General features: G+C 40.4%; 2 protein-coding genes across 2 annotated transcripts in view; one reads left to right on the forward strand and one right to left on the reverse strand.

The window, feature by feature from the left end:
• The first annotated feature begins 1723 nt into the window (after positions 1-1723).
• LOC137651314 (protein IWS1 homolog) lies at positions 1724-27847 on the forward strand. Its single transcript, XM_068384582.1, has 12 exons — positions 1724-1850; positions 15761-16010; positions 16159-16905; positions 17326-17449; positions 19931-20107; positions 20610-20726; positions 20941-21141; positions 22073-22303; positions 24517-24679; positions 24875-24971; positions 25803-25917; positions 26367-27847. Exons 1-12 carry the CDS (start codon positions 1841-1843, stop codon positions 26487-26489), a joined length of 2355 nt encoding a protein of 784 aa, XP_068240683.1. The 5' UTR covers positions 1724-1840; the 3' UTR covers positions 26490-27847.
• The window catches only part of LOC137651315 (4-trimethylaminobutyraldehyde dehydrogenase-like), a 44843-nt gene continuing 42692 nt past the window's right edge, over positions 25752-27902 (reverse strand). Inside the window, exon 14 of the mRNA XM_068384584.1 lies at positions 25752-25885. The gene's annotated coding sequence lies outside the window, so the exon portion shown is untranslated. The remainder of the gene's footprint in view (positions 25886-27902) is intronic.

Here is a 27902-nt window from a genome sequence, read left to right on the forward strand (position 1 = left end):
ATCATTTAAATATTTAGGAATTATGATCTCTAATACAGAATCTTTAGAATTTGAGTTTAATGAAAGACTGAAAAAAAGAAAATCAGACAATGGATAGGTTAAGTAAAATTTGGAAATTCAATCGCCTGAAATTACGCGTACATATAAAATCAGGCAATATATCAGTTTAGTGAGATCGGTGTTACTGTATGGACATTAATCATGGCATGACAATGAAACAATATCCAATAGATTTTGTAGATTTGAGGACAAAGCTCTCAGAAGAATTTTGGGAGTTAAATGGCAGTATAGGATTTGAAATGAAACTATAAGAGAGATTATTCGAGTACTATATGAGTATAAGATCGCGGTGAGGGGTAGATGGGGATGTTTTGGTCATGCTATTTGCACTCCCCAAGAGAGATTAGTTCACCAAACTTTCAACTGGGCTCCACAAGGCACTAGAAGAGTTGGAAAACACAGGTCTACATGACTGAGGACTATGAAGCGTGAAGTGAGAGATTATGAATGGATCAGTATTGAATTAAAGGCTCAAGATAGAGACGACTGGTGAAATCTAACCGAGACCCTTTGCGTCAATGGGCGTAGGAGGAGATGATGACTAGAAAACAAAATGTCAATTTATTACCAATATATGTTTTTGTATTAAGCAACATTTGTACTATGACTAACTGTTTCAACGCGAAAACTTGAAAATAATTCTTAGTTACAAGCTCATCAGGTGGGGAACACAGCTCTTTGATTTGGCTGTATTATTCTATACTGCTTCTGAGAGTATGAGTATTATGAATTATGAAAACCTACATGAACATATTCATAAAAAAAACTATGATTTATCACCTCTTAGCTCTTAATTTTTAGTCCCAAAACAATCGCCTATATGAAAATGTGTAGGTCTAACTATAAACTTAAGCTTGACTACGTCATATGATGCTTCAAATGTATCAACTTGTGTGTAGGGCTATATGAAAAATTAGATTCGTGAATATTTCAGTGTACATGTGTATCATTGAACATTGGGTAAAAGTAATGGCAAAATAAAAAAAAATAGCTTGTATGATATATAAGACTCTCTTCATAGTTTAGGCCTATATATGACAGATCTATTGCAATGTTACTGGTCCTAAGATAATTTATATATTTTATTCATTGCTTTTTATATAGTTCATTTCCTTTCCTCGGCTATTTTTCCTTGCTGGAGCCTTTGGGTATATAATATTCAGTTTTTTACAAGTGGGGTTGTAGCTTAGCTAATAATAATAACGATGATAATAATAATAATAATAATAATAATCCATTTTATTCATAGCTTTTTATATAGTTTATTTCCTTTCCTCTGCTATTTTTCCTTGTTGGGGCCTTTGGGTATATAATATTCAGTTTTTTACAAGTGGGGTTGTAGCTTAGCTAATAATAATAACAATGATAATAATAATAATAGTAATAATAATAATAATAATAATAATCCATTTTATTCATTGCTTTTTATATAGTTCATTTCCTTTCCTCGGCTATTTTTCCTTGCTGGAGCCTTTGGCTAGGCTCTATAATATTCAGTTTTTTACAAGTGGGGTTGTAGCTTAGCTAAAATGATGATGATAATAATAATAATAATAATAATAATAATAATAATAATAATAATAATAATAATAATAATAATTAATGGAATGCCAAATAGGGATAAAAATAAATCTGAGAGACATTACTCACATTGAATGCTTACTCGAATTTCCAGTCTCGAAACCCCGTTCCAGTAAGCACCCGTTGCTTAGTTTGTGCATTTGGACTTACCTTGATATCTTTATTTCCTGTAAATCTAAATTGAGTTTATTCACCCACAATGGAATCTGGTAAGCCCAATTGATCTTTAATGTTTATCATTGTTAATTAGATTGTATAGTTTAAGCTTATTACGCTTAGCAAAGCTTGCGTTGTTTACTACGATATACAGCTTGATCTGAGACTGCCATGCCTAGACCTGATGTCTGTTGTATTTCAGGTGTATGTTGTATATCTGGAGCTGTATTTTATAGATTAGGATAGGCCTGCAGTCCTTATATTAGTATTAATGTGAGCTTAAGTCTGAAATTGCATTTTTTAGGGGTCGTCAGATGCCACCGTCTTTGATTAGCCTTGTAGGCATCAGACCTTTCGAAAACTTAATTTTTCTAATTTTCTCCATCATATGTGATCCATTGTTTGAGTTTTTCCCAGTTAATTGTTAATATTGACAGCCGTATCAGGATAAAAACGTCTAATTGTTTACAGCAAGGCTTGCTTGTTTTTTTTTTCTTTAAAGACCAAATAGCCAAAGGCTGGTTTCATTATAGTTACAGACGAGAAAAGCTTTCCTGCTGTTTAGTGTTTTTAAAACGTATATTAATTACCCATTGTGAGTTGGCCTACCGAAACATATTCATGATCCATTTTTGGTAAATAATTTTTATTATTTGCTAAGCAACATCCCTTGCTGGAAAAGCAGGATGCTACAAGCCCTATGGGTTCCAAAGGGAAAGGTTTTATTACAGAATAATACCATAGTAGTTAGGACATTAGAAATTGCAAAATTGAATAGATCTTTGCGTGTAGATATGATAGCGAATTGTATGTATGATGAATGCCGACTAAGAATACATCAGTTAGCCACCCTCCCCCATTAGATAAGTAGGTTAGGTTAGTTGGTGTCCATTTTCTCTACAAGCGGGAGGAACTGGCTGCTTATATACAAATGCTCCTTGATCTTCGCAAATACTATACAGTATTTTAAACCCCTTATACTACTGTCAGGAACAACTATTAAAGAAGTTACAGATCTTAATAAAAAATTTCTGTTTACTTCCTTCCATGGGAACCTCCTTCCTCCAGACAGTTCACAAAAAAAAATGATAGGTGGCGCTTCGGTCGTAAGTTACCTGTTTGAACAGAATAAAGGGTCTAACGTTTTATATTTTAATCCCCTAGGTTATTTGTTTTCAGTGTTGGACTGTACAATGTAATTAAAGCTCTTATTTATCATGTTGATAATGATAGGTTAGGGTTGAAAAGTGTTTGATATCTTTAGCCTGATATTGGGAAATGGAAACCAAATCTAATGTTTGACCAGATGCTGGAGCGCACAGTTACGACTCCTCTGTTTTAAGTGTGTAATTACCCATTTGTTAAATTTGTATATAAGTGGTTTTATTCAGTCAATAATGGAATATTTTGAAGTATTTAATAGAAATGTAATTTATTTTGTAGTTCTGTTTTATCATGTTATGTTGAGCAAGATTGAATTTAACATTAGAATAGTAGTAAAGTCAAAAACGTTATAAAATAATATAAATACTTGCCAATGGATCTAATATTCATAGCAAAACTTTTTATGCTTGCTAACATATAGGAGTTATGAGATGATGTTGAAATGCAAGCTCAGCAATCTATTCTGGAGCAAAAGTCAATTAAACTTGTTTATAAATTCAATAAAAAGAATACAGTAATGGTGAAATACTAGCATGCTATCTGAACTTAGGAACTATGAAATAATGTTAATTGCAAGTGAGGCGAATAATGGTGGAATGAAGACCACTAAAAAGTGTTGATTTAGCATTCTAATATACAGTAGAGGTCAATATGCTCAATTACGTAAGCAGGTTTTTTAGCATGATGAACACAGTTACAAACAGCTCTATAGGTGTAACTATCCACTGCTAGTTAGTGGAAAGTAGCCCGACCAACCTGCTCGCACCCGCACTGGTAACTACGCCACGTTTTATTTTGGCTCAGGAGTGAATAGACATTCCAGTTCTCTTTCCTGTTAATCTTAGTAAACTGGCTATTGACTTCTACTTTTCAGGGAGTGATTATGCTCTCGGTGAGGGTTCGGTGACATTAGAGTAAGAAGTCTTAGTTTTTTAATCCATCGTCTCATTCAGCCTCCTTTGAAGGACAAACCAGCAGAACGATGTCCTTTTGACCACAGGCATCCCTTAAGTCTGGACACCGTTGCTTCTGGTGAAGCAATGGCGTCCTCCACCAGTGGAGACTTTCACGTTGCCGCAGGTCCTGTTTTCCTTGGGGCATATAGGTTTTCCCTTTGAAGGAATAGTTTTTGAGGGTGCTGAAGTTATGGCATGGCAGGAACACACCTGACTCTCCATGTGTTGACCACAGTCTTCCCCTTCGAGACTTTGGAGGTAATGCACCGATAGAATTCTCGTCCCCTTAGCTGCAGAACTCTGCATCTGCTTTCCTTTATTTCAGTAACTCCAGCATAGGAATAAGGGCAGTTACAGAGTGGTTTCCAGTCAGGGAATCCCTTCGGAGTGAACCCAGGAAGTAGCTTCGACTGTGTTTTAGGCAGCGCATGATGTCAACCTTTAACCTGAGCTTGCTCAACCCATTGACGGAAAGCAGAGTGTCCTTCTTGGAGGTCCTATTTCAGGGGTTGGGCCGTCATCCCATTCACTGGAAAGGGCCCTTCACCAACTGCAGTTGTCGGGCAGCCAACCTGCTCGCAGGAAGGCGCCCTTCGCCAGCTGCAGGTGTTGGGCAGCCATCCTGTTCATGGGAAAGGTGCCCTTCACTGGAGTGGTCAATGCCTCGCTTTAGAGCGTAGCTTCTCGGAGCTAGACAACGATGGGGTTAGGTGGCTGCCGCAGCTCCCTCCCTTCGTCGTCCTGCTCCAGTGTACAACAAGCCTTGGGAGCAATATCCCTTCGGGGCCATTGCCACAGAAGGTGATGTCTGCTGACAACTTACGGTTGTCGCCTCTCCCATCAATGTCTCTAGGGCACAACAAGTCTTATGAGCAATATCCCTTTTGGGTTATTGTAGCCCTTGTCAGAGTTTGCCTCCCTATTGCTTGCCAGCATTGGCAACACTAGCTTCGCCAAAACAATGAGTTCACAAGACCTTACTTGTCAGCCTCCTCCGGGAACCTGACGAGTGTTTGTGTTCTTTGCATGTTTTGGAGGAAAAACTCTACATGCGAGAGAGCGAATCCTGTCAGTTCCTTCAAGCAAGCGAGGGTCTGGACAAAGTACTCTAACCTATCCTCTTCCTATTAATTTTCATGAGAGAGAGAGCCCGTCCGACACTAAGTGTTACTGATGTAAGTGGGCAAGCTCCCCCCTCCGACAAGGTCTGTGCACTACAGTTGCTCTCCAACACCCCATAGTGAGGTTCTGGCATGAACTACTTTGGTTGCTCATGCGCGCTTGCCCATACGACTGCCAGACCTCGCCAGGGAGGTAGGAACCTGCGACTGTACGACTACGTTTGTAAGACTAAACCCTCTGTAATTCTTCTTCTTTGTCTGCATCTTTTCCCACTTTTATGTGGGGTCAATGTTTCTGCCAGTGTTCTCCATCTACCTCTGTCCCACATTTCATCACCGGTTAATCTCACAATCTCCACTGGCCATGGATGCTTGCCAACTGCTTGCGGCCGCCGCGTTCCACCATTGTGTTTGGACTCTGATCCCTTGCAATCTCCACCTCACCCCGGCATGCCCTCAGTGCACAATGGTCTGGTGAGACACAACACTCACGAATATGTTCTCAATGCTTTGGCTAGTCAACGATCATTTCCTTTTGAGAAAAGATGTGCTTCGATGCACATACGTTATTCCCGCAAGCAACTCCATGACCAACTCCTGGGTGCTTACACATGGAAACATGTTCATGGTGCTCAAACTTGTGTCAGGGTAGTTAGGATTTCACACATCTGCATCTGGACAAACGAGCTACTACTGCTGATGAAGGCTGTTTACTTTGCCAGTTGCATGTGCTTCCCTAGTAGGCAAATGCATGCCCGTGAGGAGCAAGGGCTATTTATCATCATGCAGAACAAATTGGAACCTTGTTCCAATACATTTCTTTCTCATTGTATTGTTGTATTCCTTGGAGAAAGTCAAGTTATTTATGACCCTCATACCTTCCCATAACCAGACATAGGTAGTTTGCCCCTTAAAGGGCCTCCTCCTTCATCCCTGTCAGGTCTTCCCTAACATCTTTATTCTTTATTTTTCTATATTTCTCTGTAACTGTTGTAATGGAGAAATCACGCACGGGCAGGTGGTCCTACTCAGGCGTATTGGGTCGCAAGTGCAGTACATTCATGAGCAGGAGTTGTGTGGATCCCCATTCTTTGTGCCCTGCTTGCAGAGCTTATAGCAGCTTGCAATCATCCCCTGTGAGGAATGTAAAGAGTGGCTGGAGTGTGGCAAGATAAGGAAGAAGCCCAAGTGAGATTCTTCTCCTTTGGGGTCTTCCTTGAAGTCGAAGAAATCTGTTGGACCTCTCCTCTCCTTCAGGTACTTGATCTTTTGAACATCCTGTCACCTCCTCCCTCTGGTGGGGTATTGAAGAAGCATGATGACTTTGACGTACCTTTAGGACAAGCTCTTGAGATGGCTCTGTCTGCTTCCCTTAGTGAAACAAGTATTCCCTGCCCTTTGGTTCAGAGTGAGCAGTTTCAGATGGTGACACTGCTAAGGACACTGTGTCCTTCCTTAGGGCTCGTGGGCATTCTGCCAGTGGAGAAGCTACTGCAAGCCATAGCAACATCTAAGTCTAGGTCTTTCTCTGTGACCTGTCTTCTTCTGCCACCCCAGCAGAGGAAGCCACTGACGTAATCCCCCCAATCCTACTCTGGAAGGTGTAATCTATTGCCGATCCTCACCTGCAGCTCTATTGTCACAAAGTAGAGAATCACCAATGATGTCTTTGAGTAAGGGAAGGCAATGCCTCCAACTTCCTTTTTCACCCAGTTTGATTCCATAGACCTCCTCTTCTGTGAAGGAGTCTCTTGGTACCCACCTTCTTAAGGCAAAGAGGAGATAGTGCTTTAACAGTTCCCCGAAGGGATCAACCTCTCCAACGAGGAAACAAACTCTCATCTTCTCCAAAGCTGAACCTACGAACATTTCCCATTTCAGAGGAAGTGAGTGATCTGATCTTATGAGTGACATCATGCCTACTCACTAGATCCTGAACACTCGTCTACAAGCCCATGCTCTCCTGTTTGCACACACTTGCCAGTTAGTGTTCATTATCTGATCTTGAACTCTCGCTTGTTTTCATGTGCATACGTGTGCTCTCCAACTAGCGTGCAATCATATGTACATGGTTACTCGCCTATTGGTGCACACTCCCCCTATTACCATGCAAAATTTACTTATTGATGACAAATGGTGTGATTGACCAAGTGGAAAGTCCAGTAAAGCCTTTCACCTTTTTATTTGTCATAAACACTCACTTGATTGAAAAACAAATCCTATATAAATGTTGTTAAGTGTTGACCTATATTCTGTATTTTTTAATAATTTTTTTTTGACACCATTCAGAAAAGACAGTTTATAAAAGAATGAATATTACCTTCATTATCTGGGTTTATGATTTGAATCACGGATATATTACAAACCATGGTTGATTATCTTGTCTCGGTTCAGGAGATCCAAATGAGGGATGTTTACATGTTTGGATAGACCCATGCAAATTGTGACTTTATTTTATTTAGGTTATGCCGTAAATGTTTTCAAGAAAAGACCAATTTTTTTCTTACAAACCTGTTAGAACTGTATATATTATGGAGTTATGATCGTCCAACCTCACTAATCTGTTTTAACGAAGTGGTCAGGTAGCACAAATGTAAGCCATTTGGTATAAGATTGGGATATGTATTAAGAGTTTAAAATAGTTGATAATGACATATGGTATATCATAAGTTCTGTAATAGGTTTGGCTGAAAATAATTTTGTTCCGTAACTGGAATACAAACCACGCTATTTAAAGTGGGTATTACTTTCGGCGTAGCTGAAAGGACGAGCCCTTAAAATTTTAACGAGGGTTTACTACCCCACCGCTAGTTAGCGGGGGGTAGGAGGGTAGTTAGCTACCCTCCCCCCTCACACACCTGTGTGGTAAGCTCACTTTTACTTTGGCTCGGGTGGTGATCGGACGTGTCCGCTTTCACTCTCGCCTCTTTGACAGCCATTAATGCTTTTTGTCTTTTTACTTACTTTTTCTTATACTTGTGATATAAATATAAACATTCTTTATGTTTATGTATATATTTGTGTATAGAAATGTAGTAAGTTTTCGTTTCAGTGTTTGTGCTGTGTGTGTAGTGTACGACAACGTCACCGGCTTAGTGCTAGGCCACCTCGGTTCCACGTTGTGGGGTACGGCCTCTCCCTCTTGGTCCATCGGTTTTTCCTACGGCTTTTCCGTTAACTCGGCCGCCGTGGGGAATCGTCATCGCTGGACTTTCTTCATTCATCTATTATCTTCGCTGTTCCTCCCTTCCTACGGGGAACTTGGATTCTCAGCGAAGGGAATGTGGGAGTTTAATTTGCCTACGGTCTCTCTCTCTCTACTCGAGGTCGTTCACTTACTACTACGTACTATTACGGAAGCTCCATTCCCGTTGCGGGTTGGGTTGCTATTCCGTTTATTTGTCTCAATGATTTTTAATGAAATCTAATTGTATTTTTAACTTTTCAGCTTTTCTGTGGAGAACACTTTCCTTCGGGGGTCAGTGGTTCTTACTATTTGTGATCATTCTTAGATGAATTACATAATTAATATTCTGTTATAATTCTGTTTTTGTTACAGTTCTCTGCTGTCCCCCTTCTCCCGTGAATGTCATTGGGGGAGGAGGGTGCATACTTAATTTTTAATTCTTATGTTTTGCTTTTCCCTTGGGGTTACTCTTCGGAGTTCCTCCCGGGGGAATATCTGTTAAATAATTATTTAATTTTATTTTCCCAGTTAACTATGCAGTTTTTTCTTCGTTTGACTAAAGTGTGCCAACGAAGCAGAGCTGTCCTGTTTGTGCCTGGGGAGTCTGCTGTCACTGCCGTCTCTCTAGGACATCGTCATGGGCGTTATCCCTTCTCTTAGAAGTCCTCCCGTGACAACTGTCAGCTCTTCAGTTCATCTTAGAACGCTAAGGAGGTTCGCCTCCAGGGGTAGGTAACTTCCCTTCCGAGGGAAGTTCCCTTCCCAGTTGTGAGAGCTTCCCTCTGCAGAGGGGGAACTTCTCATACCTTAATTTTCCTGGATGGCTTTTCCTGGTCCTCAGCCGGTTATGCTCTTGGTGCTGAGCGACTGCACTTTTAACCATGCTCAAGGAGTTGAGCGGTTGCAAGGCTGGGCGCATGAAAACTTCAGGTGGCTATGCTCTTGGGGCTGAGCGGTCGCACCTGCTGCTTTGCTCAAGGGGCTGAGCAGCTGCAGGATCAGTCTGGTGATCTCTCTTGTTCGCGAGGGAGGCCACTCTTAAGGACTCCTCTTCGAAGGATTGCTCCTTATAGGTCAGCTTGCTGATCCAACGGCCCCAAGGGGCGCCATCACCAGTGTCTTCAAGTCTCTTCTACGAAGTGTTCACCTCTCTCGTTCGCGAGAGAGGCCACTCATAGAGACCCCTCTTTGGAGGATTGTTCCTGATTAGACCAGCCATCTCCTAGACCTGCTGACCTGCCGTCTCCGTTCCTGGCTGCTGACTCTGTGGGCGCCCTCGCACCCCGTTATCCAACGGGCACCGGTCCCTTCGGGACAAAAGGGGCTTTCTCACATTGTGAGTAAGTCCCTTAAGTGCCTGGTATCCCCTGCGCGCCAATGTTCTCCTGCGCGCTCGCTTGCTGTTCCTGAGACTGCCATCCAGAGACATCCTGTTCCAGGGACTGCGCGCCAACGTTCACCTGCGCGTCAGCGCACGTCATTGGAGTTTCCTGAGATAGCGCAAAGGCGCTCACCAGTGATTCAGCCTGCGAGTGTCTCCTAGTCTTTTCTACGAAGGGCACCTCTCCCGTTCTCGGGAAAGGTCTCTCATAGAGACCTTTCCTCGGAGTATCAAGCAGATCTTCCAGTGTTGAGCCAGCTGACCTACCAATCTTCCAGCTCTACCTTGCACTGCAACGAAGGACTTCGGCTCTGGACTCTGAAGCAGTCCTGCCTACGATCCTCATCGAAAATGACTGCCCCTTTTTAAGGACACATCCCAGTTCCTGATCGTCCTTTCAGCTGACCCTGCATCCTAGCGCACTAGCAACGTGCGCGCACATGCTCGCCGATGATCTTCTTACGCCAACGATCTTCGTACGCGCGTAAGTGCCGACGATCTTCTTACGCACGGCAGCGCCGACGATCTTCTTTCGCTTGCCAGCGCTGACGATCTTCCTACGCGCGTAAGCGCCAACGATCTTCCTACGCGCGTAAGCGCCAACGATCTTCTTTCGTGCGCAAGCGCTGACGATCTTCCTACGCGCGTAAGCGCCAACGATCGTCCGCACGCGGGCACCTATGGTTTCCCGCGCGCGCGAGCGCCAACGATTTCTTACGCGCGCAAGCGCTGACAATCTTCTTCGTGCGCGGGTACCGATGGTCTCCCGCGCGCTCGCCAATGGTCTTCTGTGCGCGCCGATTGATTTCCGCACGCGCCAACAAACTTCTACGCGATGCAGCACGCTCCAACATTCTGGTCCACACAGGCTCTTCATTCTGATCCACACGGGTTCTTCATTCTGATCCTGCACATCAAAAGGATTCCTGCGCACTCTATGAAGTGCGTTTTCAGCAGTCTCCCGCGCGCGAGCCCAGGGTATTCCCGCACGCCCGCATCAGCGCTTCGACAGTCTCTCGCGCGCGACCCCTGGGTATTCCCCATCGCGCGAGCGCCAGCACGCTCCCTAACATAATCACCAATACCCTCACCTGCGCGAGGCTGCCGGACATCGCGTGGTAAGGGCACCATCGCCACATTCCCCCCCCACCCCAAGCACAGAACAGTGCGCTTGCCGGGGGGGGGAAGGTCCCAGAAAGGCCCAGGGACATGCCTTCCTTATCTTTTTACAGGCAATTTCCCCTCCAGAGGGAGTGTCTGACAGCGCAGCCGGCAGCCTGGTTTGGGACTCTAATCAGAGCGGTAGCACATGCTTTTAAGCTGTTCTCTCTGAGTTAAGCCACAAATCCCTTGCTACATCCACTTCCCCGATGAGGAAAAGAGGCGTTTCGGACGAGGTAACTTTTACGAGGTCGTAGCTGCCTCCTCGTAAGTCTTCGAGGCAGGCACTCTCCCCCCTCAGACTTCTCCCTCATCTTCGGACAAAGTTTTCCCGCCCTCAGAAGAGTCACGAGAGGTGAGACGTTCCCCAATCACACCATTAAGGGAAACCCCACCTCGCGCGGTAAAGTATTCTCGAATAAGGGTGGAGAAGAGCCTGCCTCCGTCGTGGTTGAGTCCTGCATCCCTCCTGGGAGGAAGTCAAAGGACTCCAAGACAGTAACGGGAGTCCCCTAGCACCAAAATCTACAGGCTCAGACATTCTTTCGTTATGAGAACGAACTTCTTTGAGCCTAAGGACGTGAAGCAGGCGGCTGAGAGGTGTAGGAAGTCACCAAGACTCCCTCCTATATGGGGCTTTGACATTCAAGCCCCATAGACCTCCAGCACCTCAGCAACCACGTCCCACCAAAACAACGGCAGCTAAGACAGTGAGGTCTAAGCCCTTTCCGGTTAAGGACAAGAAAGGCAATTAGTCCCTCATGGGAGGGAAGAATCCTAGAATGAGTAGCCGAGGCCGCAAACGCTAGGATTGCCAGTTCCTCTGCATGTCCGCCAGTGGCGGGATACCTACAAGGTTGCGCAAATAGGTTGCGGCAACTCAAGGCCGTTTCCTGGACGATTTCCGTAATTAGTCAGGGATATCACTTCCTGTTCACAACACCTCTACCTCCCCTGAGGACGAATCCGGTGTCATTTAATACCCTTGTCATGGGATCAGCAAGGCGGCGAACTCTGTGGGCAGAGGTCCAGATTAAACCGTACTTCGGTCAGCATGGAGACCGCAGACACAGTCAGTCTGGCAGTAAACCGCAAGACTTCTTGTGTATTCTGGACCTGAAGACCGTGTACTTCCAGATCCCAGTCCATCCGTCTTCAAGGAAGTACTTAGGATTCAGCATAGACTACAAGGAGTACCAGTTCAAGGTGCCGTGTTTCGGTCTCTCCACAGCGCCACAGGGTTTCACCGGACTGTTCACCCTAATTTCATCATAGGCACTCAGGATTGGCTTCCGTCTCCTCCATTATCTGGATGACTGCCTGATCCTAGCAGACTCGGAGTCATTCCTTCTTTGACACCGAGACAAACTTCTACGACTTTGCCAGGATCTAAGGATCATGGTAAGTCTCGAGAAGTTCTCTCTGCTGCCCAATCAATGACTGGTTCACCTAGGCATGATTATAGACACCAATCTCCATAACGCCTTTCCATCAGACGTCAGGATAGCAAGGCTGAGAAGAGTCGCAAGCCCTTTCCTCAGACGAGTAGAGCTTCCAACCCAATCATGGTTACGTCTCCTCGGTCACCTTTCACCCTTGGCTCGTCTAGTTCTCATCGGTCGCCTCAGGATGAGGTCTCTCCAGGGGCGACTCAGGTCGTGGTGGAATCAAGGCTGCGATTCCCCGGACACCATGATCCCTATGAATCCTGCGGAACGGACGAATCGCCAGTGGTGGGTGACAAGCGAGAACCTACGAAGGAAAATGGATCTTCTCGTTCCTTCCTCCGGTTTGGATGCTGTTTTTGGACACCTCAAAGGAAGGGGGGTGGGGGGGGGCACGTTCTGTACCACAGGACCTCAGGCCTGTGGTCAGAATCGGAAAAGTGCCTCCATATAAATCTGCTAGAGATGAAGGCCGTCTTCCTGGCCCTTCAACAGTTCCAACAAGGACCTGGCGGATCAATCTGTGGTGTGATAAGCTACTTCACCACAGTAGTGGCTTACATCAACAAGCAAGGAGGTACCTTTTCAAACAGCTATCCCATCTCTCAGTAGAGATACTGAGATGACCGAAGTCCACTCGATTCCTCTATCAGCTCGCTTCATCCCAGACAAAGGGAATGTACTCGCCGACGGTTGAAGCAGAGCTTCTCAGATAATGAGTACCGGTTGGTCCTCGGATCATCCAGTAGCCAACAAAGTCCTGACTTTGAGGGGTTACCCGACTGTGGATCGGTTCACTACAGCGCTGACCTTCAAGCTCCCGCTGTATCCCCCCCCCCCAGTCCCAGATCCCAAGGCACTCTGGCAAGATGCCTCCCAACAACGGTGGGACAGCACCGACGTGTAAATTTTTCCCTCGTTCTGTCTGATGAGGAGGATGCTCAACAAGACCAGAATAGTGTATCGGTCAATCTCTCGATGACCCTTTTGTGGCTCATCACGCGGAATGATTTCTGGAACTTCCGAGAGAAGTTCCTCTATGGCACAACCTACTCAAACAGCCACATGCCAACATCTTTCACAAAGCTGTAGCTTCGCTTCGACTTCAAGCCTGGAGACTATCCAGCATCTCCTCGCTAAGAGAGGATTGTCGCAACGAGTTGCGAACGGGATGTCTGGACACCTGCGTAGATCATCTGCAGGGGTCTACCGGGCAAAGTGGCGAGTTCCTGTGGGTGGAGTCGTTAGGGGTATCTCTCCACTCGATACCACTATTCCAGCAATAGCAGAGTTCTTCGTATGTTTGCGGGAAGAATGCGCTTTTCAGTCTCGACAATGAAAGGCTATCGCTCAGCCTTAAGTCTAGCCTTCAGGCTCAAAGGAGTGGATATTTTCCCTCGCTGGAACTTTCCCTACTCAGACGAAGATATGATCTTACCTGCCCTCAGTCGGAAGTGAGACCTCCTCCATGGAATATGGTTCGAGTTCTCAGGCCTCTTAAGAGACCTCCCTAGGAACCATTTCGCCAGGCTTCAGATCGCCACCTAACTTGGAAGGCGGTGTTTCTTCTAGCATTGGCCTCGGCCAAGCAAGTCAGTGAACTTCATGGTCTCTCGTTGACATCGCCCATACAAGTGGATGAGGGGAGGTAACGTTCATATTCATCTCTGAGTTTGTGGCTAAGACACAGAGTCCGGGAGTGCCGTATCTTCAATTCGACTCTTTCCGGATTTCTAGTCTTCATTCTGTAACAGATGACTCAGACCTTCTCCTACTGTGTCCAGTAAGGAGTCCGAGGTTATATCTCAAAGAACGGCTGCATTTGTCCCCAAGTGCAAACTTTGTTTGTGAGCACTGGGAGAACAAAGAGGAGGGTCACCAAGAATACCATCTCGGCATGGATTCGTAGGGCGATCCATCTGTCCCTGAATCCTGACCCTCCTCTGTCATGTCGCCTTAGAGCGCATGATGTCAGAGGCGTAGCTACGCCCCTGGCCTTCAAGAAGAACTTTTCAGTGACGCAGGTTCTACAAGCAGGAGTGTGAAAGCGTCAGACGACCTTCACAGCCCACTACCTGCAAGACGTGACCCACAGGATGCTCGATACGTTCTCTATCGGCTCTGGTGGCTGCACAACAGCTTGTTGAAACCTCAGGCTCCCTAATGGACAAGTAGCAGAGAGTTGAGGGCATTGTTACCCAGTTTTAGTCTGCATGAAAGAAAAGTTGTGTCTGGCCCATATTCTTTTCTTCATCCTCCCTTCTCTTGGGGAAAGCAGCATCCTGGGTTCTCTGCACAGCTGTCCTCAAATCACTGCGGGTAAACCATGCTTCCTTGTGTTCCTAGTATTAAGTTAATACTGTCACGTCCCCATACCCTGACGAGGTGGTATTGGGAAAGTCCTAGCCTAAAGTTTTCCATCTAAAGAACTTCAGGTCAACTTCCTAGGATGAGTCACACATAATCCTTCACACACAGCTTATGTAGGCCGCAGCCCTTGCATAGCAAGGTGCGAGCGAGGTGCAGGGACTCTTTATTGTTGAGTGCTGACACACTCAGATAATGAGTCCCCTGGCAAAGCCAAAAGCCAGTATGGCTGGGACTTATTCCACCCTTTCTAAGGGTTAAGTCACCCACTTTAAATAGCGTGGTTTGTATTCCAGTTACGGAACAAATGACAAATTCGGAGATACTGTAATTTGTATTTTTCCTAACTATACAAACCTTAGCTATTTAATCAAACTTGTCCGTCACCCCTGTCCCCCGTGAAGTCCTACCTCTAAGCAAAGTGAGCTTACCACACAGGTGTGTGAGGGGGGAGGGTAGCTAACTATCCTCCCTACCCCCTGCTAACTAGCGGTTGGGTAGTAAACCCTCGTTAAAATTTTAATGGCTCGTCCTTTCAGCTACGCCGAAAGTAATACCCACTTTAAATAGCTAATGTTTGTATAGTTAGGAAAAATACAAATTATCTCCGAATTTGTCATATTTTTAAGAAAATTATTTACTTTTGATATCTTGAGTAAATTAGCCTGGCTAATGATAGATAGGAAAACAATTAGAAAAGGCTTTGTTATGTATGCAGCCTCTTCTGTCTTTATGCGTAATTTATTATTAAAGTGTTTTAGTTTAAAGTTTTTTTTTTTTTTTGTATTTGCACATTGTGGTGTTGATATTAGAAGAATGCTTTTCAAGTAGTTTTAGTAACAGAAACTTCTTGCAGTCATTGTAGATGCTTCCTTTAGAGCCTTGTACTATAGTTATTTCTTTTGAGAGAATCTATGATTGCTTGGTACACTGACATTTTTTATTTACATACTGCGTCTATTTTAAGGCATATTTAGGGAAAGTACGTACTATACTTACAAATCTGTGATGGTGGAGGAAACTATATTTTGGGTTTTGTTGTTTTTAAGATTTTATAGAATTAATATTATTTTCAGATAAGAGTTTTCAAAATTTTTGTTCAAGCATTCTTAATAGAATATGAAACAAAATGTATTCATTGCAAGTATTATATCAAGGTTTTATTTTGTCATATTTTCCAGATGGAGGATCTAGTCCACCAGGAGAGGCAAGTGAAGTCGAGTCAGATAACGAGTCTGTAAAGTCTGTGGCATCAAGGACATCACAAGTATCTCGCACCTCGCGAACTTCTCAAGTATCTAGGAGTTCACAGGTCTCGAGAGCATCTGCTAGGTCAGGGGCATCAAGGAGGTCAAGAGCGTCATCCAGGGCATCTAGACGGTCTAGTGTTAGCAGTGCGGGAAACAACAGTGATGATGAAGCAGACAAAAGGTAAGAGAACCGAAGATTGAAGTTTTAGCTCTTGAAGTCGGTTATATTTTTTATGCCAATTTTAGAACTATTTCCTGATATGTATTAAATGTGTGTTTGTTTAAGAATTGCATGCAAATTTTTTATTTCCTAACCCTATTTGTTTTAGGTCTGTTGGTGGGAGCGACAGTGAAGTTGAAGAGCGACGATCGGTCAACGATAGTGATGATGAAGATGCTCCTCATAGAGAAGCTTTACCCAAGTCACCACCTAAAAGCCCAGATAAATCGACAGAAGAACAAAAGGTTGCTGATGAGGTTTTTGGGGCTTCAGACTCGGAAGGAGAAAAGGACAAAGGAAGCAAAGCAGGAAGTCCAGCACGCAGCAAGACATCTTCTCCCAATAAATCTAGAAGTGAGGCTGGAAGCCGTGCTGGAAGTAAATCGGCAAGTAGATCCCGAAGTCGTAGCGGATCAAGAAGCAAGTCTCGAAGTAGGTCAAGATCCCGAAGTGGTTCAAGGAGCCGCTCAAGGTCAAGAAGTGGTTCTGGTAGTCGTAGTCGTTCAAGGTCCAAGAGTAGCTCTCGTAGCCGTTCAAGATCAAAAAGTGGTTCTCGAAGCCGTTCCAGATCAAAGAGTGGGTCTCGGAGCCGTTCCAGATCAAAGAGTGGATCTCGGAGCCGTTCGAGGTCAAGATCTAAGAGCGGTTCTAGAAGCCGTTCAAGGTCGAGGAGTGGATCTCGTAGTCGTTCAAGGTCCAGGAGTGGCTCTCGTAGTTCTCGAAGTAAGTCATCACGAAGTCGAAGTAGATCAGGGTCCCGCAGTGGTTCTGGTAGTCGTTCTCGCAGTCGTTCACGTAGTCGATCTCGTAGTAGATCAAAATCAAGGTCAAGGAGCAGATCTAAAAGTCGTGCCAGGTATGGAGATAATATATTTTATATTTCTGTATATACTGACATCTTGAAAACTTTGACATATTAGTTAATATTGGTATAGATGATTTTAACAATACCATTGAATCGCATTTATTGATTTTATTAGGGCTTGCTGGAAGGATTTGTATTTAAGATTAATTTGGAGTCAAGAAAGTTTTAGATGCTGGATAGCTAAGTAAAAAGAAACCAAAGAGAATGAATGAAAAGTTAAAGGAATAAAGCAGCTGTCCTGTTGAAGCTAAATGAAATCCTCAATGAGTCAAAAGTCTTCTATAGTTAAAGTATTAAAGACTTTTTTTTTTTTTTTTATACTGTAGGTGATATAGGTAAACTATATCAGTCTTTGGCAATGCTTAGCTGGATTCCTAAAAGTTTTTACGATAAAGTACATTTTATTTTCAGTGCAAAGAGTGGTAGCAGTCGATCACGATCACGCTCAAAATCTGGCTCCGACAGTGGCACAAAGAAGAAAAGAAAAATGCTGTCAGATTCAGGGTCAGACTCGGATGTTGCAGTTCGAAAAAAGGTTAGTAGGTAGTTTATGCCATGAAATCTTTTTCTGATCCTCATGTTTATTTAACGTAAAGGTGATGATTATAAGTTATTTGTTTTAATAATTTTTTATTGTATCACAAATACAAAGCTTCAGTTTTTTAAACTTTTATGACGAGGTGTAAGACAGGTGGTCGGTAGGTCACCAGCTGGGAATGGGAAAGCCCCGCCCCCCCGATTGTTCATTGAGCACCCATTCTGATTTTCGCCATCAGTGAGAGCAGACGTTCTGCCACTGGCTGGAGTTTTAGGCTTTTATTTACCTTTTTATTTCCAGCATTTTTGTGGTTATTTGCTTGTCTACAGTAAGCAAACTTGACTTGAAATTTTCTCTAAATGTAACTTGGAATTATAATGCAAAAGGGGAATTATCTTCAGTGCCTTTTAACAGTCCCCTCAGAGACTGTCCTCCCCCTAATGAGTTTGGAAGAAGACAATATTGGCGGGAATAACCTTCTTGAATGGAGCTTCACTTGAAGTATGTTATGCACGCATTGTTGGATTTGGAATTATTTACCGATGAATGTGATGAGAGCTTCTACCATCTCTAGCGGCACACCTCAAGGAGTCTCCTAATAAGTATGCCAATGTACCTATTAGTCCTGACTGTCCTCTTCGCTTGTTGAAAGAGCATCTCCTGTTGCCCCAGAGACTATCTCCCACGTCATCCTAGGCTCCCACTGAGATTCCTCCTAGACGACGTTCTCCTCCTCCTTGATTCTCTAAGGAAACCCAGGACTTCTCGAAGGGCGCTGAGCTCCCTTCTTGGGTTAGTGCCTTTTTGTCAACCCTGCAGAAGTCCTTGGGTGTGGCTCCTTCACCGCCACAGTCCCTGACTGCTCCACTCAGGGCTACTCCACGGATTCGAGTTCTGATCCTAGAAGGATATCTTCGTCAGACAAGGCTCGATGATCCTCCTAATCTCGTTCTAGTGCCGAGGTGCCTCCGGCCGTAGATCCTTCTCTTGAGAACCTTCCCTTTACTCCAGTCAAGGGCAAGTAGATCTTACTGCCCACCCAAGGTTGCGTCATCCACATAAATAACGTAAGGTTTGTTACTGTAGGAATAAATGACAAATTTGGAAAAGTTGGTATTTTTCCTTAACTATACAAACATGTGGTTATTTATGTAAATTGTCCCGCCATCAGCTGTCCCCTGATAAGTCCTGCCTGCAATCAAAAAGTGACGCTGCTCACCGAGCTGTGAGTAGATACAGGTGACTGGGTGCCCCCAGCCAACCCCTACTTACCCATTACAGTGATTAGGTAGGGTTGCCACCTCATATTTAAAGTATAATGGCTACCTTCCAGCTTTTCCGAAAGAATATCCACATAAATAACTACAGATTTGTATAGTTAGGGATTTATACAAATTATTTCCAAATTTGTCATTTTACTGGGTTTCCCCACATTCTTAACATCTACCTAATTTCAGAGCTATGTTAATCTTTCCCTCTGCATTTTCCTGATGCTGCACCTTATGCAGCTCTAATACCATGGCTTTTCACAGATAGTGTTTTCGTTAACCGTTTGACTTTTCAATGTCAAGACATGTTGCTGTTAATTTGCCAATGTCTACACAGGTTTTGTGTTGTCAAATGCTTTGATATCTTGTTTTATTAAATATTGTACTGTAGTATGATTGTGCAGTTTTGGCTGGTTGCCTGCGCACACAGCTGGTTCATACACCTTTCCGGCAATGTTATCCTTCTTACTGCCTTTCTTAATCATCTTCGGGCTGTTGTCATGATACTGTTAACTCTACAATGCAGTACAAAATGGTTTATGATGAACATTAGTGATCACAACTTTTGACAAAGAAGACACGGTCACAACTGTACAATAAACAGTTTAAGAAATATGTGTTGAGCTAATGCATCTACTAATGCTCCTCAGAAATGGGAAGAGTTTGGCCCTGAGCAAGGGGGTGGGAAGTGCGAGCAACAGGAATGCAAAACAAAATTTGGTGGGATTGCTGTGAACGCTGTGTGGTTGGAGTATGGGTACCTTGTGATATATTTCGTACAAATCTTGCTAGTACTTGTCCATGAAAAATGCCTATATTGCATGAATTTTTTGCTCGTATACCGATGTAATACTCATAACTTGATTCAAATATGTGTGATTGTATTCAAAGTTACTCGTAAAGGGAGGTGCCACTACAGCATATTTTTTATGCTGAATTTGCTGTCATTGGTAGACAAAGAAGGGTCCGAATATGATTGACAAGATGTTGTGTCCCCCAACAAGGAGGATCTTATTTAACCACTGATCTATTTTACAGCAGATATTTAGCCTTATCTTTGTGATGAAGAAAGTGTCAGTATTACCGTGAAATATATCTGAAAACATTGAATTTGTAGGCGGTACAGCACTAAGCAAAGAATATTGATAGACAGTACAGTACTGCCAAGTAATTTCTGTGTTATTTATTAGGTATTTTTATAAATTTTCAGGTTAAACGTAAGAAGAGAGTTTCTGGTAGCGGTAGTGATAGTGGCAGCGGTGGTGGTGGTGGTGGAGCTGCTGTCCTTAGTGACTCTGACGATGACTCTCCTAAGCAAAAGAAAAAGCCAATCAAGCGTAAAAAGAATGCCATGCTTAGTGGCAGTGATAGCGATTCAGGCGTAGAGGTTAGTATGAGTTTGTACAGTATTTAACCCTTTTACCCCCAGGCTATTTGGAACTTTCCAGTCCTTAACCCCCAGGGGTTATTTTTTTCAAGCACATTTTGCAGTATATTTTTTTAAAATTTGCTCTAACAGCCTTAATTTTCATCATAGAGAGGTCAGGTTGGTCTCATTCTCTTGGAAAATGCCTATAGTTTCTCAAAAAATTATCAAAATTATGAAAAAAAATGTAAATAGCAGTTTTTTGCAAGGACGTACCAGTACATCCATGGGGGGTAAAGGGATGAGTTTTGTGAAACGTACCAGTACGTCCTTTGAGGGTAAAAGGGTTAAATAAAATAATGTAATGATCTTCAGAGTTCAAGTTACATATCAAACTTTCTATTGGAACATCTCATAAAAGCAAATACAGTACAGGGAAAGTTGTTGAATTTTAGTTTATGATTACTACCTTACGTTTAGTTATAACTTACACCTCTAGTAACCAAAAATTTCTATTTTTAAGAATAAAACAAAGAAACCTATACAAAAGGATAGTGATGCTGAATCAAATCAAAGTCGTCAAGGAACTCCACCCCCGGAGTCTACAGAGCAAACAGAGGATCAGAATGGAACTGCTGCGGTATGTATCTAAACCCAGTTCATATGTTTTTTCTAATATGCAGTCACAGTATTTTGATTTTGTAATCAATATGAAAAATTGTATGAATACCCTGTAGATTATACAGTGAATTTCACTCTGTTTTTGTCTTTAAAAGATAGTATTGTATAGTTATGATTGATATACAATTCTTTTTGTCTTGATAGCACTTTGTAATAATGAATATTTTATATAGCCGCTGCCCCAGCTTTCTGATAGTGAAGACGAAGCTATTCGAGAGCAGCTTCGACAGGGCAAAGAAGAACAGGAGTATCAAAACGATTTTGATGCTATGATGGCCAAGAAGAAAGAGGAAGGTGCTAAGTACCGAAGGAGGAAAAATAATGTCGATATTATCAACGACAATGAAGAGCATATATCTATTATTGTCAGAAAGGTATTGTAAAATGAAAATTGCTTCATTTCAGTTGACAAAGTTAGAGTTTTGCATTAAGCCTTATGATTTTCATTACCTTAATTTATACCCCTTTTGACTGAAGGTTAGGTAGGGATCTAAAAAGGATTGTCCCTTCATTTATTTTTCATTAAAGTAATAAAAGTATGCCTAAACTTAGTGAAGAACTGCACTATACATAGAAAAAAGATTAACAATTAATTAGGCTCATCTGTAAATTCTTTCAACACCATGAAAAATAATAAGTTTTACTGACGCATTCCTGCCAGTTGATTGTTCGAAGATTGTAATCTGTGAAAATGTGAAATGAAGGTTAACTTATCAAAAGCCTTAAGCTACTACCTGGTCGTAAGTATGTAGTCGTCTAGCTACTTTATTCTTGTGTATGTGTAAGTTTGTACATTATAATAAATACAGGTAAATTGTTTGCAATTTGTTTTTTTTTTTTTGTTCTCATGATTTGCTTTCATTTTATTATTAAATTTGGAATATTACAATTTACTTCGGCTCTCAATGGACTCCCTGGCCCAAGTGCTGAGATGTGTGATGCAAACTCCCTAATTAATTCTATTCATATACTAGTTACTCGATATGTTAATAATTTACTTACTTTTCACTTTCAAGTTACCATGTATATATGATTGCTATTTATGTTTGTTATTTTATGGATAAATGTGGGGAATAGATTTGGAATAATAGTTGTTAGGATTTTCTGCTTGAAACTGGCTTAGTGGTAATTCTCCTTTTATGATTCATGGAATGAAAACATCTTGGAACACCTTCCAGAAATAATCTTTGTTCATGAAATTGAAATAGTTTTGATACTGTTTTCTTTATGGATTACATTGTATCGTTTTTCAGAATTAGAAATATTTGCGTGACTTTCGAAAATGAAGGTTATTATTCATTACAGATGAGGCAAGCTGCTGACCAGGATCGTGAATTAAATGCAAGAAAAGCCCCTGCGACAAAGAAGATTGCGATGCTAGATCTTGCTATGAGTCAGATTCAAAAAGCCAATTTGATTGAAGGCTTTTTAGAAGCTAACTTACTATCTGCACTCACAGACTGGTTAGCACCAATGCCTGACCGGTCCCTTCCCGCTGCAAAAATTCGCGAAGTAGTCATCAAGTGGCTTCTTCAGGTGAGTTTGTTGTTCTCTATATGAAGTGTATATATATTTTTAGCTCAAAAATAACAACATAGTAGAGTGTTACTACAGTAGTGGTAATTCATAGATCAAATATATTTTGCGCTAAGTGTTCAAATTCCAAATCAACTTTCCCCATAAGAATGAATATAAATAGTTTTAATTGGTTCCCCACCCAAGGTTCCTAATTTGCCTTATGAAGTTAGGATTTCAGGGTGTCCTCTTATCAAGAGTTTAGTGACAGAACCTGAGAGATAATTGGAGTAAACTTAAGGAAAGGACTTGATTGTTAAGAATTCATATTAGATGTCCAACTACATCCGTTAATTTCTGTAGGAGCAATTGTTTGGAAATTTTTTTAGCTGTAGCCCCGTGGAATACCAAGTCTTTTATCATAAGAATTATTGGCCATTGGGTGCTGGGGTATCTGTAGGTGATATAGTATAAATTAAAGTTTTTCTTTTGATTAAGTCTATTATATTAGATATGAAAAAAATTGTATTAGTTTCTCAAAAAGAAATTTCAAAGCATTAGGTAATATAGTAAATATATAGTATTAAAGTTAAGTTTGTTCCTGCACGTAATACAAACCTTTAACCTTTAATAGGGGTATGAACTAGATATGGCTGTTTAAACTTTAAACAATGTATTTAGTAGCATACTGAATTTAGCTATGTAACCACTTCATAAGAATGTAGAATACAAAAATTAGAAATTTTCATAATTTTTTAAATTTTCATCCCATGGTCACATAAAAACCAACCAATTTTTCCATTGACATCAAGACAGACAAAAAGGAAAATGCACACAGGTTACCTTTGTAGGTGGATATGCAAAGGCCTGCCATCTTTTTTAAAATTGTTAATTTGAATTTTCACTCGCTGAATCCAAACATCTAGTTTAATAGTTATAGCTATGTTACTACTGAGCATGTATGAAGATGCATATTTTATTATGAAAATGTATTATTTTGCAATCTAGTCTCAACTGTCATGTGGAAAGTTGCTTACTAGACTTGCACTTGATTGTGTGAACATTATTTGGAAACAATTTTCAAATGTCTTGTGAATATATGAAACTGTGTTAGGATGATGGTAAAGTTAAGCTATATATCTTCAGTAATTACAATTAAAAGGTGCTGGAATTGGAAATAAAATCATTAAAATTAATTGTACTAGCATATACATAACCATCACTCTTAATACTGTATCTTAGTGGTATTATAAATGTAGTTGTACAGAAATTTCAGTAGTGCATAATAGAAGTCATTACATATTAGTAAGGAGAAATACTTAGATTTGCTTGTATTTCTCATCTTTTTTTTCCCCCTTATCTGTAATTGCACAACGAACATTTAAGCAGTTGAAATGCTAGATTGAAACCACAACAAAATCATATTAAGGCAAATATGATTAATTACAGTTACAGATTTTAGGGAAATTACAGTACAGTTGTGTGTAGTTATCTACACTGGACAGCCAAATGTTTTATGATTGTTAGCTTTTCACAGATATTTAATTTTTTGGCATTTTAAATATTATTGAAATATCAAAAGAGTTTTTGGATATTTATTTAGTTGTAACATTTAAAGAATTATAGACAACTATATGCACTTAGATTGTTGTCTTATGATATATTGTATCCTAGATTATGTTAGCTGTGCTGGGAATTTACAAAATTTTACAGTTACAAGGGATAGAAATCTATCTTCAGGATATTAACCCTTTTACCCCCAAAGGACGTACTGGTACGTTTCACAAAACTCATCCCTTTACCCCCATGGACGTACCGGTACGTCCTTGCAAAAAAATGCTATAAAATTTTTTTTTTTCCATATTTTTGATAATTTTTTTGAAAAATTCAGGCATTTTCCAAGAGAATGAGACCAACCTGACCTCTCTATGACAAAAATTAAGGCTGTTAGAGCAATTTAAAAAAAATATACTGCAAAATGTGCTGGGGAAAAAATAACCCCTTGGGGGTTAAGGGTTGGAAATTTCCAAAGAGCCCGGGGGTAAAAGGGTTAATGGCCAGTGGTAATCTATATCATTTTAAATTGGTATTATGTTAATCTTCATTTCATTCAATTGTGACATTTATCCAAAGTTTCCACTGTGATTCTTCATATTGGAAATTCAGTATATTTTTTCTGTAATTTTGGTTTTAGTGTTAATTTCATTGACATCTAATGTTTCCTGTGTTTTCAGCTACCCGCACTTTCGTCAGATATGTTAAGGACGTCTGGTATAGGAAAAGCCGTTATGTACCTTTATAAACATCCAAAGGAAAGTAAATTAAATAGAGAACGGTGTGGAAGACTGATAGCGATATGGTCAAGACCAATTTTCAACAATTCAGATGAATTCAAAAGTAAGTATACAGTAGTATTTGACATGGCAATCTGTCGATAAAAGTGATACAGTTATTGTTCCGAGGAACTGTTCAATATAAAAAGTAATTTTGGAAAGGCTTATGAAGTGGCTAGTGCTGAGAATCTGTATTAAATTATAGAAGAAAGCTCTTGGGTAATAACAAATTTTACTAATTAACATCTTTTATTTGCAGCTTTAAGTAAAGAAGAGCGCTACGAAAGAGATCGTGAGCAACACCAGAATTCAGGTTTCAACAAAAAAGAGGACATTCAAATAGATGAGGCTACTGGGTGAGTTTACTGTGTTTTCTAGCATTGGTACAAATCTTTCTGTGAGGGTACAAAGTAGAAGAAGAGAAGTATTTTTAAGAATTTACAGAATATGAAGAGTACCAGTAGCAGTAATTTAGTAGAATAATTTTTGTTTTAGAATATTATTTGCTCGTTTTAAGGAATTTCCCAAAACAAATTTTATTGCAAGTCCTATACTTTTATTTTACTGGATAGAAAAACTTTATAGTATTGCACCATTTATTGACTAAAAACTGCCAGGTTAGTATGTATCCAATATTTATATACAAATTAGCAGCTAATCTATTATATTGTTTGGATATCCTCAATTGTAAAATTGTTGGTTAAATCAGATGAGAAAGTTGGAAGTTTTGTGAAATCAAAACACCTTTTATCATAAATTTGAAACTTACCATTCATGATTCTATCTTAGGAGTATAATTCTTAGTTAAGGGTCATTGCAGTGTCACTTCGACTCCTTGCTGCAATCACTTTTTAGCAGGTATCTTTACATTTTATAGTAGTAATTTCAGTCACTGGTCAAAGTAAGTGTACTGATATCTGAAACCAATAGCTATTTCTCTTCTAGTAACTTATAATAACTTGGAAAGCTCTTTTAATATTTCATAGGTATAGACATGTTATATTATTTCATAACTTCATCTTACACGGAATGATTCAACATATTAATTCTGCATGTGCTGAATTAAAAATGCTAAATTCATACTTTGTTTAATGGTTAGGTACTGTTAAGAGTCAACTTTCGTGTTATAAAGGTATAGTATTGTTTATTCCTGTGCAAAAGATTCATACAGTATTTAATTTTTCCAGAAAACCTTTGCGACCAGGCGATCCGGGTTGGTGTTATAGAGCTCGAGTTCCACTGCCATCTAATAAAGATTACATTTCTCGACCTAAGTGGCAAACAGATGTCGACATTAGTAAGGTATGTTGTTTTTAAATTTAGTAGAAAGAATTGCTATAGCTTAAAATAAGGTGATTTTATGACCATTCAAGTTATTCTTGAATCCTCTTGATTAGATATTAGTTTATTGTACTGTAGTGTCCTGTATTTAGTAGAAAGAATTCCCATAGCTTAAAGTAAGGTGATTTTATGACCACTCAAGTTATTCATGAATCCTCTTGATTAGATATTAGTTTATTGTACTGTAGTGTCCCGTATTTAGTAGAAAGAATTCATGAATCATCTTGATTAGATATTAGTTTATTGTACTGTAGTGTCCCGGATAGCCATGTGTTTATCAATTTTCAAGTCAAACTATGAAATGTGCTAAAATACTAATTCCTTACCCAACTCTTACTGAAAAGTTGTTGTTATTTCTTACTACATGAATTATATAATACAACTGGTTTGTAAAATAATTTTTTTCTCAGGGTCGTAAAAAGGAAGTCTCCAGACTAGATAAACAAATGAGAGCCTTCAAAGAGAAGAAGAGAATGGCAAAGGCCCAAAGGGCAGTTAAGATCAGTATTGAAGGCAGAAATATGACTTTGTAATTAACTTTTCATGCAATAGTACTCTTGTAAAAATACTGTATTGTACTGTACTCTGTTAGCTGTATTTATATTAAGGATAATTTGATATTGTTTACTTCTCGTTGATATCATCTTGGAGTTTTCAAACCTCAGTCTGGATAAAAATATGTGATTGTGTTAGAATCATACGTAACATTTTTTTTGTATGAATCCTCTAGTGCGAAAGATAAGTGAAAAGGAGTCATTTCCCAAATAATTGTTTGCCGACTTTAATCCTATGGTGTTTATGCAGGTGCTCTTAGAAGTGAGGTAAGGCAACTACTTTATTTAGATACAACCCTTCTCATACTGTAATGTTATTCAGATACAATCCTTATTTTACTGTAATGTGAACTCAAGATTTGCACTTCTACCCCCGTTGAATACGATTATTATCAGAAAATTAGTGGTGTGAGGAAATATTGAAGGGTAAAGTTGTTTTGGTAATCTTAGTTCCTATGACTAAAATAGCTGTGTGGTAGGTAAAGATGGAAAAAGGTAAAAATTATATATTTTGGTAAAGTGGATAAGCAAGCTACCTTGGACTTGTTTTGATTTGTTTTAAGTGTAGAAAAAGTTTTTCTTGCTTGAACTTTATACTGTTCAATGTGTTAACCAAAACCCATTTACTCTTGTAAGGTTTTATCAGCTTTACCAATGATGCTTTTTATTTATGGATTCCATTGTTTTTTCCACATCAGAGTACTCATAAATCTATCATTATTTTGAATGGTATACCGTAATTGTATTTGTTGTCTTAGAACTTTGTGGTCCCCTTAGGAATAGACCATAGGAAAGACAAAAATTGGTTCGTACAGGTTTTCTTCAAAATGATGAAAATAAAATTTTGTAAGTTTATAAAATTTCATCCGTTAAGTGAATTATGCCGACTACTTTACATGAACTAAATTATGCCGACTATTTTACATGACCTTTATAAAGTTTTCTATCATCAATGAACTAGAAATATAGATTTTGTATTTGTTAAACAAGTACTAAAGGTTGCAGGAATGCAAAGTTTCATTCAGATATCACAAAAATAATTTTTTACCAATTATGTGGTTCTTCAGCTCTTTAGGGAAATATTAAATTGCAAAAGAGAGAAAACTGAAGCTAATGGAAGCATTTTTTTCTTGTATGTGCAACATTTAGTTTTTAGTTGTGATTGAACCAATCCTTTGTTTGTTAGTTTTAAGTCTTTCCTTCACCTCAGGTTTAAAGTTGAGCAATATAACAGCATAAAAAAACATATATCCATGTATTTATCAACCAAAATTGGTCTTTTTTGAGATGAAAAATGGTGTTTTCATGCAGCAAAGGTAAACTATCCATGTGTGAAATGCTTTTCTTTTACCCATTTCCATACTCTAAAGTTGTTATACAATCTGTAAATAT

Source organism: Palaemon carinicauda, chromosome 12 (genome assembly GCF_036898095.1).
Source record: "Palaemon carinicauda isolate YSFRI2023 chromosome 12, ASM3689809v2, whole genome shotgun sequence".
Classification (NCBI taxonomy): Eukaryota; Metazoa; Arthropoda; class Malacostraca; order Decapoda; family Palaemonidae; genus Palaemon; species Palaemon carinicauda.